Source organism: Larus michahellis, chromosome Z, assembly GCF_964199755.1.
Source record: "Larus michahellis chromosome Z, bLarMic1.1, whole genome shotgun sequence".
NCBI classification, from domain to species: Eukaryota; Metazoa; Chordata; class Aves; order Charadriiformes; family Laridae; genus Larus; species Larus michahellis.
This window is the reverse complement of record NC_133930.1, coordinates 60,680,336-60,691,931: the sequence shown is the minus strand read 5'-3', so window position 1 is coordinate 60,691,931 and position 11,596 is coordinate 60,680,336. Positions and strand designations below refer to the sequence as shown.

Below are 11,596 nucleotides of genomic sequence, written 5' to 3'. Positions count from 1 at the left end.
GATTTTATCTTATCTTAAATAAGAATTTAAGAATGATTTTAAAGGAGGAGAGGAGCTAAGTAATGAGAGACCGGGCCAAACATAGCTGGTAACTTGAGGAGCGACGTCAAAGCAAAGATTAGTATGGAATAGAAGAATATTGAAAAATGCAAGAAGAGACAGATTGGAAGTCAACGAGAACAAAATTCAGTGTAGTTAAGGTTATCTAGGGCAATGGAAACAAAACGTTGGATTCTGTATCCAGAGGGAGGAAATGAATCAGAAGGCTTTGACGTGGTTGAAATACAAAAGGGAAGAGCAGTAGGAGGTTGTTGTTTCAGAAAGGCTTGTTTGGGTATTCTGTGACATCATTTTTCTGCAGTCTCGGAACGGTATAAGATTCAGAGGGGGAGTATTCAGTGAGCTGCCACTGTATGTATTTATAGCCATGCCTTCCACAACATAAGATACTGAAATTATAAGAACGATACATACCATCTAAAAGGGCAATTAATATTGTCCTGAAAGAACATTAAATATTTGTCAAATGTATTGTGTCGCCACAACATTCTGACATTATTAAATATTTTCTCCATATTTTCCTTTTTTTTTTCATTTTCTGCCAGTGTCTCATTACTGTATAGGTTCACTAAACATGCTTGTTTAGAAAACTTAAGAAAGTTCTCACATGTTTTCACATAAAATCTCCATTACATAACTATATAAAAGTGAAGTAAAATAACGCCTATGTTTTCCATTTTACTTCCAACCAGCATTTTAAAGGCGACTTCGCCTGCCTAACAAGATGCATTGAGAGGTATATGCTAGAAAAATATTTTGTTGCCTTTATTATCACAAAGCTTGTCATCACCTGCATTATGCAGAAAGAAATACAATTACGGGTGTTATTCACAGTGAAAATGAACACATTTCACTCAAAAATTAAGTTGTTATCCTGAGCTAAACCAAGCACTGCTGTTTGTAGTAAGATAACCTGTCACGTAGAGCACTATGTCAGTGCATGTTGGCTTCTACCCAGTGAACTGCTGAGTGCCTCTTTTCTCATCTAAGCTAATTGGACTAGTGTTCATCTAGTGTCCACCAGTGGACAGAATAGTCCCTAATGCAGCGTCTTACCCTGCAGTCCTGGTGCATACAACTAATCCTTACTCAAGTCAATAGGTCTACTCGTGTGACTGGGATTGAAGGTGATGAGATTCCTAATTCTGTCAGCACATCGTAGCTGTAGGACCAACAAATCAAGAATAGACAAAGACAATGCAAGGAAAACACGCATAGAAAAGTGAAAAGCAAAGAACTGGTACCTCTCTCTCTTAGAGGAGAAAGCATAAATTAACATATGGAAATGTAGTAGAGACAACAAATTCATTTGCATCATAAAGGTTCTTTCCAATGTTTACCTAAAAATTACTTTAAGATATCAACAATTTAACATGTTTCATATACAATTAAAATAAATAATATATGAATATGTATATATGTTTCATATATATATATATGAGAGATGGTAGTCTTAATCACAAATAAACAGTGCAAACAATCATTCTAAATTAAAATTTAATCTACTTAGTACCAATTACAGAAATAACAAAAAAAAAAAAATCCAAAACAAAACAGCTTAATCATCCTCTTCACCTAGGTTTTACATCTCATCTTTGGGCACATAGCAAAATCTGTAATCCTGCCACTATGGGCAACTTTAACCTGTGGCTGAACTTCCTGGGAAAGGAACTGAGTGTGTAGCACCTTCCTCAGGCTGAATTGAGAAGAATTCCTAGAAGTAAAAATATTTTCTTATTTACAACTTAATGAAATATAACTGAAACCTCAAGTATCACAATCAGATTATGGACCTCTGTTAGACCATTGTTCCTATTGTCATAAATACACGTGTCAATCTGGAGATCTCACATAAAACACCTCTAAATATGAGTTTGATACTCTTAGCATACTTGCGTACGTAACTTTTTAAGAGAACATTGATTTTTATCTGGCACAGCCTCTGATCCAGAGCTACAGATAAATATCAGTCCCAGCTCTTGCCTCTGTGTCCTTTAAAGCCTTGTCTTTGGCTTTAAGATCATTCTTCCCACTGAGAACAGAGCTCAGCTGGCAGGTTTGGCTGTCTGTTGAGATTTGACTTAAAGACACCTGGAAAAAACAGAGATATAGTTTCATCCTTAAAACTGACAATGTAAACATTCCAACATGTCTGCTGTGAAATAAATACAAGACTTTCCCAGTCTTCCTAGAGCGTCTTCCAGAAAGACAGGGCAGAATGTCTGCATTTTTGCAGGCAACTCATGGATGTGTTTGTGCACTGGCATATTCAGTCATTTAGCCTCACACAAAATTAAAAAGTTTCCAGAAGCGGAAGTCAATGACTGTGTCTTGGAAGAAGAATTTCTACCCAGTTGTTTGTCTAGCTGTGTATCACTGCACACAGTGACATGTAACATGAGTCTGATAAGGCCAATGCAATGATTTAAAAAGCTTTATCCTAATCCTAATTTTTATAACAAAATCCGTGTATCTCCATAACACCTGGTAAATTGGCAGCCTCAAAAATGTACTCATGCTCTTTCCACGATGATGTATTTGATGTAACGATGGATGATCAGCTGAAGACGATTATGACTAATAACGCTTGCAGTCAGTTGATTTTTCCCAACATAACTGTACTGATTTTCAGGACTATCCCAATGATGTATTAGCAGTTCAAATACTTCTAGTTTCAAACAATGATGTGAATTATCTATTCCAAGGTCATTTAGAATACAATAGAAAATCTTTGGATTAAACAAACAGAAGCAAATCCTAACATATTGACTTATTTTGGAAAGTTGGCTATTTTCGTTTGTATTTCAATGCTGTAAAAATAAAAATTTTTAAAAATCGTAAATTTTGGTCGATTTTCCAAAGACACATCAATCCCAGAAAACGCTACCAATTCTAGTTGGTTCAATAGCCACTACATAGTAACCCTGCTGCATGGGATACAGACCTCTTCTGTCACTACCAAGCCGTCAGTCAGCATTCAGCCCCATTGCACAATAGGAATGATAGAGGATTTCTGGATTTTAGCTATTCTGTTCAGTTCAATATAAATTTAAGTTCTCACTTCAGTGGTCAGCCACAAGAAAATGACTGACTAACCAAACATGGATGCAAAGCTCAGCTCCTAGTTGAGGGTTTAGGGATTCTTCATTTGCCTCAAATTATTGAAGTGCACAAATAGTAGCATCCATAATGTTTCCCCTGGGCTGAGCCTTGTTTGATACCACATTTCTTATTAAATTTAAACAGTAAAATTTCCCACCAGCCCATTGAGAAACACAAACTTTTTAATTTTTATCTTCTTGATTTTGTGAAAATAATAATATTTAAAAATACATTATTAGAGGTTTTCCACTGCCATTTAATTTTGAGTGCAGTAGGTCTTCAATACTACAACACTTGAATACAATACTGTATTCAATACAATACAGCATTAACAGATAATCTTACATTTAACAAGTTTCCCTATGAGATGAAAAAATCATCTAAGACAATTTTCTTCTTTCCACAAACAAGTGCAAGGGACAACCCAAACTGTGAGATGGAGACTGCTTTTGGTTTGCTCTGCATGCAGCTCAGTTATGCAGTCCTAGCTGAGGCCTTTTATTCTCTTATATTGTCTGAATTTTTCTATAGAGAAAAAACAATGATTGTTAAGTATTCCATTATGTATTTAAAGAAGATTGAATTTAAAATGAATGCTTAGAACAAAATATTAATATCTAAAAATCAGAATTAGATAAAATCATAGGCTGGAAAAGGTCAGCCTCTGCCCAAATCTTCCACAGACTTCAAAGAGTATTGGTTCAGGCCCCATAGCTGAGGTCATCAGACCTTGACCGTAAGATGTTTGCAAAGCTCTGAAAATTTGGTCCCAAATAACTAAGAGAAGAAAATAGATGCGTTAGTATCTGCTCTAGCACTTCTCTATTTTGCATTATAACCAGTCAGTTCTTACACAAGAGAAAAGCCAAGTTAAAGAGCCTGAGAGAGGTAGAGGGCAAAATTATTCCAGAGAAACTTTCTCATTATTCAATGTCTTCTCTCCCATGCAGAAGAGCAGAGCCCAGATGCCCTCAGTTCTTAGAAATGAGTAGAAAAAGAAGAAAAAGCTGCAAGGGCAGAAAGAGCTCTGATTCCAGAGAATGTAAGTTTACAGAAATGTTTAATTTGAAGTAAAAACATCAGAATCATAGGTGGTTATTCTCCATTTACTCATCAAGGCAGAAATCCGTCTTTGTGCCCAAAGCTGTTCGCCAAATTGCAAATATTTACACTCAAGTGTGGGTACATACAGGTGATGTCTCGATGAGGCTAGTTGTTTTATTTTAGTTGAGCTATTTCTGGCAAAGTCTTTCCAAACGTGTTAATGTTTAATTGCCTCAAATTTTCAGCATTCTTGCTGTAAATTTCACAGTGTTGTCTGAGTTTAACAGCTTGTTCTAATCCTACTTAGGTAGATGTCACTGTAAACTGTTATCCTCTAATGACAATGAACTATTCTAAAAAAAGCCCAAGCAAGGCAGAATTTTATGTAATTGTATGAATGCCATGAAATCTTGCCTAGTACAGCTCCTGCCAGGAAACAGTATTTTCTTCTGCTTCGAACAGCGAACTGTGGCTCACACCTCCTGGCAATGTGCCACGGATCTGCAGTGTGATTGTGACAATATTCATTAATCCCTTTATTTGCTCATCTGTAAAAGGATTATAAAAGTCAAGTTCCATGCAATTTACCCCAAACTGCAAACATGCAATGGGATATTGATTGTCCCAGTGTGTTCACAGGAACAAAGTAAATACTGATAGGAGCAATGGAAGTAAAAAGGGTAAATCTTTCTATATGCAAATAGAATACCTTATTCCCTAGCAACTGTACAACTTTCTGAGAAAAAATCAGTGTAGATATATTAATTTTCTCCAATCAGAGTGACTTAATATGGCCTACCCTGTTTATCTGACTTCACATTACTTATCAGATAATTAAGACAAAAGATGTTAATAATGAAATGAAAAAAATATGTTGTGGAAAATACACTACACCTTAAAGATAAAATAGTTATTTTCTTTGAAAAGTGTATCAAAGCTAATCATACATTTGTGATAGTGCTTACCAAATCATGGGAAACATGTTTTTTTTTCTTTTTTTTACCTTAAATTAGATGAACAGTTGTCACCCATTTGTAAATGCCAGCAAAATGTAGGAAGCCTTGAAAATAAAGCAGATGAGGCTCTGGCTCACTTCACTGAGCCACTGGATGTAAAGGGTACTGAAGAAGATGGAAAATACCATGAAAACAAGAATCAGAGTAGCTCAGATGCATCTGAAGATAGAGACCTTGATAACGTATCAGACAGTGAAAAAGAAGTAAAGAAGGAAAAGAGCTACCCTCCTCAAATGTTCTCTCCTCAGCAAGATGAAATCCTAGCTACGGTAACTTTGGGTGAAACAGAGGGGTCATCCACAGGAAAAATTACGCTCTGGGGCAAGCCAGACTCTGCAGAGTTTGTTAGCTTGGCTACCGGAAAAATTACTGCAGAAGTAAAATACGGTTCTTTTAATGTTAAACTAGAAGTTAAGAATGTTTCTTTCTTTGATTCTGGAACAAACCTTGTAGCTGAAAAAAGGAAAAGTTCAAAGAACAATAAACGTTGTCATGAAAGACGATACCAGAAAAGCCAGTGTTCAAAATGTTCGAAGTACCAGTGTCTGTCAACTGACAATTCAGCAGAACACAATGGGAATTATAAGGGATCCTCTAAACATAAAATTCGAACTGCAATCAACAAAAATGCCTCCTTGAAAATGAACATTGAAGCAAAGGAATTTAAAGTGGAATATACCAGCAGAAAGAAAAGTCTAAAGGTTAACATCAAGCCTGGTGAACAGACAGCGAGCAAAACCTGCAACAGGGAACGCGAAGATACATATTGGAGTGAAACAGATTATTCTGTAACAGAGGCACCTTGCAATACAGATTGTGAGTCATCTTTTAGCATCCATGAAAAAGTAGACTATACATTCCCAGATGAATTTACACTTCTCCCTCCACCTAAAGAATTCGCTGACAGTGACAAAATGCATTTGGATACAATTGTAGAGGGGGTATCTTTGTCAGATTCCAGAAAGGAATCTGACAGCCTCTCTGCAGCCTTGAGAATTTGGGGGGAAGAAAATTATTTCTGTAAACATAACAAAAAGGACTATGAAGACCACACCAATGAAAAGGAAGATTTTTCAAAAGATAAAATACTTTTCTCAAAAATAAATAATACAAATTGTCTTGTAGCTAGTAATACCTTGAACAACCCAAATGCTGGGAAGGACCATATCAGTAAGAACAATGTATTAAGTCAAGAAAGAAATAACTGTGACAAATGCAGAAACACAGGGCAAAAACCAGCAAGAAGAAAGTCTTTCCCAGATACTACCCTTGATGTACCATCACCAGTTCACCCTAGAAGGGATTCTGGCTTTTATTCATTGCCATCCTTAAAAGTATTGCCTAAGGAGACCAAAGCAGGAGATCTCTATAACAGGAACTCACATGTTCATACCAGCTATACAGAACTTTCTAAGTGTCCTGACTTGACCTCCTCACTGAAAAGTTTGAGAGGTCTGAAGTCTTCATATCAATTTGCTTTCACTTCATTTGATCATAATATTACCATTTATCCATCTGAGCCTGAAGAAAGTCAAGATGACACTTCTTTACTGAATGACTATGCAGACTATGTGGGGCAAGGTGAAGAAACAGAAGAAACGTTAATGGAAAGTCTTCATTCCAGTGGTACTATAAATGAGAAAAAAGAAAATGGGCATGACGAGTCTCTGAGAAACCTAGCTGTATGGGAGGAAGACTCTGAGTCTACTGAAGATGCCTTAGATGAAAGGACACCAGAGTACAACCATCTAGAAATGCACGTTGAACTGCAGAACAAAGCTCAGCTGGTACAGGTCTTTCCACATTCTAGAAGCCCTTTGGGTGAATTTATTAATGACAAGGAAAGTACTAGTTATGCATCTACAGAAAGCCCCCCAAACCAACTTTCATCTTTACAGCAAAATCTTCACCAACCCCCTGCAGAGCCTGAAGTAACAAAGAAAAGGAGAGGGTCAGTAATGACTGTGATAACTGGAAAACTAGAACGACGACTCATCCAAGGTGACAATAAATTGGTAACTGATTCTTTTGGCTCTGCAGTAAGAAAAGAGCCCAAACTTCCCTATAGTATACAAGAAGAATCCCTGCTGTCATCCTTGCTGTTAGATCACGAGGAGCATGACATAAATAATGAATCAGAAAGCTTTTCTGAGATACCAGACATATCTGGGAATATCCTTGTTGACTCAGATTACCATAATGATTCAGCACAGGCTGACATGTTATCTACCTCTTCAGCATATACAGAAAAGAAAGAAAATTTCACAGAACATTCAAATGTCCAGGAAAGACCTGAGAACTTTTGCAGTAAACAGTCAACTGATGATAGCTTAAGGAGAGAGCCTGGAGCGCATCAACTACATCAGTTAGTCAAATCCAACTCTGATGACGTTGAGAAAAAGACTGAAATGAAAGAAGATTTTCACCAGAAGGCAGACATCCCCCCATTATCAGTAAAACAGATTAGTCAGAAAGGTAGGTGTTATAAGAGTTTTGGAGTTAATACACACCTTTTGCATGAGTGGTTTAGTGCTTTCATTACATTTTTGGGGGGAAAAATGAAAGCATATTATAACTTTACAAAGAGATGATATTGGTATGCTCGGCCATTTCATTATAATATGCAGTTATAGTGTTGAGGATCCTAGGAACCACCTTGTAGAGACAAGTAACTTAAATAAAAATTTAAAAAAAAAAAAAAAGGAAGGGGTTCCCTACATTAAACAGTCAACCCATCCTACACATCTAGTGAGAGAAGCAAACACCAAAACAGGAAAGAGTTTTTTGTAGTTGCCATGTGGCAGGAACTCAGAGCTCTAGTCAGTGTTTAAAACCATATAAATCTGGTTTTGGAATCTATGTGATCTGCAGAAATACTGAATTCTAAATACATCTCAGTTCTAATTCTGGCTGAGCCTTTACATGTCATGGAATGACCATAGTGGATCATGTAACCTTCTTTTCTCCTTTCTTTATGTAGTTAAGAAAACAGCATATGAAAAAGAAATATTTTTAATAGCTAATCTTTTACAAAATTTCTTGGCTTCCCTCCTGTAACCCATCTACCTGTATCCGTAACTGGTCATTTAAAAGCAGTGTTCTAAACCATAAAAATGTAAAGCCATACTGGGACTGCACACCACAGTGTAAACTTTTTACATTGTGAATATGTACACACACGTATGTGTGTGTACGCTTTTGAAATATCATCCAAACACTTTAATTTTTTTTTTTGTATTAATCAACTTACATGCAAATATAACTCAGATCATCCTTTCCAGAACAGAATGTTTCCAACATGTTTGGAGGTTAGGAGTTTTATACTGTTGAAAAATGCATACTTTCTTATCATGGGAAAAAGTCTTCAATAATCTTAGTAAAAAGCACCAGAAAGTTTTTAATAATCTTTCTAGTTGACAATATCTGCAGAAAATACTGGTATGTCCTCCAAGGTTTTCTGGTTTGGCACTGGTAATGGAAATTTCAAAAACACCTGAAATCTGTGTGGACTATACAGATATACTATATGGGTAGATACTGCTATATAGATCGATATCTAAAATACTAAAATAAAGATAATTAATTAAATGGAAATTGCTTTAGAACAAGGTACAGAAAGAAGACACTGAAGGAAGCCTGCATGCTCAAAAACCTTGATTTCCCATACATTAGACCTCAGTGGTTAAACACACATCACAGAAGTGAGATGTAGCTATTTCTTGCGTTTTAATGTTATTCTCTCTTCTTCCCTTTTGCCCCTTGCTAAGATTTATCTGTGTGTGTTCTTTCTCTTACCTATCACCTCACCTGGTCTGTACGTTTGGCCCTCTTTTGGTCTATGGTTGTATTTTGTTTTTACACCTCTGTTAGCAATGCTGTGGAGATGATGCCTTAAATGAGTAAATGCGTACATACAGAAAGAAGTATAAGCATTTAAAGTTTTAAAGCTCGTAAATATGAATCAAAGTCCACTTGTAATATGGGAATACCATCCTACTTTTAGTCAAGACATTGGCCACAAAGGGGCAACGTGTGACTTCCTGTGCTCGGTAGTTCAGTGACACTGTAAAGGAAACGCGCATTATTCAACAAAGAGCGCAAGCATCTAGAACAGAGGAGGAAAACAGATGCAAATGTCGTAAACAAGAATGGGGAGAGAAGCCCAGGCAATCTAGAAGTCTGCTGGTGTTGTGGGAACTCAGTTATTGTCAGAGGGGCAAGGACTCTTGCAAAGGGCACAACAAGAGATCGATTTTCTGACTCTCAGCAATAGTCAGCTGCCCTGGGAAAGGGGCTCAGTGACACAGGTCTGTGATGGAGATCTGACTGCAGCCAGAAACAGGCTATTGAGCCAAGACAGCGCTTACACAGTCATCGAGGGAGCCTGGGCTCACTTTCTCCCCGTCTGCCCTTTTCAGTGGGTGCAGTTGCATTTTCAGAACCGAATCTAACACAAAGTCTTTTTGCCAATTGTTGTTTTAACTGAAATAGTAATACAACAAACAAATTTATACTGCCCTACCAAGAAAGAAACCTAAAGTAGAAAGGTATATCGTCCTTTTATCTGCATGTGTGTCGTGCAAGGTTCTTAATGTTTAAAAAGCACTTTATATATCTATGTAGTGACCATTTCAAAAATGTATGAGCATTTTTAAATAAAATCCATGAGAAATTTATATTTTTCTTCATAAAAATCGTGCCATACAAATGGCTATATAGCTTTTAACTATGGATACAACTACCACAAGGTAATCACCTCTACTTTTCTCTGCATGAAGATGTCAATTAGTCTAAAATATATACTTTATGAATATTTTCATTATTATTTGGTATTTTCATTTCTATGTTTGGTTAGGTTATTGTTGTAGTTAGAATGTGGAAATTTTAAACAGTAGAATTGCTTAAGTTGTCTTACGCATTCCTCACAAACAATTTCTGGTTATAATTTAGACTTGAAATCAGAAATGAATAAAACCAGAAAGCTACCTTTGATGAAAGACACCAGAGCGAGCGATAGTTCCCAGGAAGAAGCAATAGACCAGTGGGCCAGGAGACGGAAACAGTTCAAAGACAGCAAAAAATGCAGTTCAACTGGAGGAAGCTCCATAAACAGCACAATCACTGAGGGATCAAGTAAGTACTTTAGTCTTACAACTGTATTCTTTCTCCTTTGTGTGACTGACACTCTGGCAGGGTTTTCAGCTAAGCAAATTGATCTTCAGTTCATAGCCTGAGTCTCTTAGTCATTATCATGAGCAAGCATATTTTATTCAATTGAGCAGTTAGTATCCTCTCTCCTTCATATAACCAAGCAAACAAACTGAATGGAAAAAAGTTGATTGTACCATCCTTGTCCATATGCAATTAATGTTAAGACAAGCTCTAGGCACAGATAAACAGATAATCACCTACAGCAGCAAGCTTTGAGGGTGTAACAAACATCATAATCCTGCCTACTTTGCTTATGTCAAAGCCATGATGAGCTGGGAGTCCTTTTCTCCTCACTACGATAACCACCTGCTTCACCTTTTATCTTCAGGCATGTAGCCTAGATTGTCCTTCACTGTCCCTCCAGTTACTGAAACAGTCCCATAACTGTCTCATTAAGAAATATGTCACCTCGCCATATGCTTGAGCCTGTACCAAACTCATCAGCTTAAATCACACGGGAAGAAATTTTAGAGATGAACTTCTTAATGAATTTGCATTTCATGCAGATGGAGTCCCCAGGCAAGAATTGCACAGTCTAGGAGAGAACATATGTGCTACACTGCCTTTGCCTCCTGTTTTGCTATTTTAGTAATGCAAGACGTACTTTGTACAGATAAGAAATGTGCACTTCCCTGTGGAAATATTTAGTGCTATAATTGTTACTTTTGGTAAGGAAGTTTTATTTGTAGGTATATAACCTCCTTTTTGAAGAAGGTTAAATGCAAACCTGTAGAAGATTGACAGCTGTAAGACTTCAGTGCAGGTCCAACACAAGATAAACTGTAGATATATTCTATTCCTGTACTGAACAGGTAAGTCCTACATCAGCAGGGCCGCAATTCACTACCTAAATATAGGTGTAAGTTGCTAGCTGGAACACCAACAGGGTTCTGAGATATGTGACTTACAGGGGACCCATGCCTTTTTGAAGCAGTAACTGGATGGCACGTGAGATACCCTAAGGCATCTAATAAGGTACTGGCCACCTATATTCAGACCATAGACTCATAGAGTGGTTACAGTTGGAAGGGAGCTTAAATATCATCTAGGTCCAACCCCCCTGCCTTAGGCAGGGACATCACCCACTAGACCAGGTTGCTCAAAGCACCATACAGCCTGGCCTTGAATACTTCCAGGGATGGGGCATCCACAACCTCGATGGG

At 37.2% G+C, this 11,596-nt stretch overlaps 1 protein-coding gene across 1 annotated transcript in view; it reads left to right on the top strand.

Moving 5' to 3' along the window:
• Window positions 1-719: 719 nt before the first annotated feature.
• The window catches only part of LOC141735970 (uncharacterized), a 42,189-nt gene continuing 31,312 nt past the window's right edge, over window positions 720-11,596 (top strand). Inside the window, exons 1-4 of the mRNA XM_074569520.1 lie at window positions 720-796; window positions 4,113-4,204; window positions 5,220-7,697; window positions 10,173-10,355. Coding sequence (XP_074425621.1) covers window positions 4,147-4,204; window positions 5,220-7,697; window positions 10,173-10,355 — 2,719 coding nt within the window. The 5' untranslated portion in view covers window positions 720-796; window positions 4,113-4,146. The remainder of the gene's footprint in view (window positions 797-4,112; window positions 4,205-5,219; window positions 7,698-10,172; window positions 10,356-11,596) is intronic.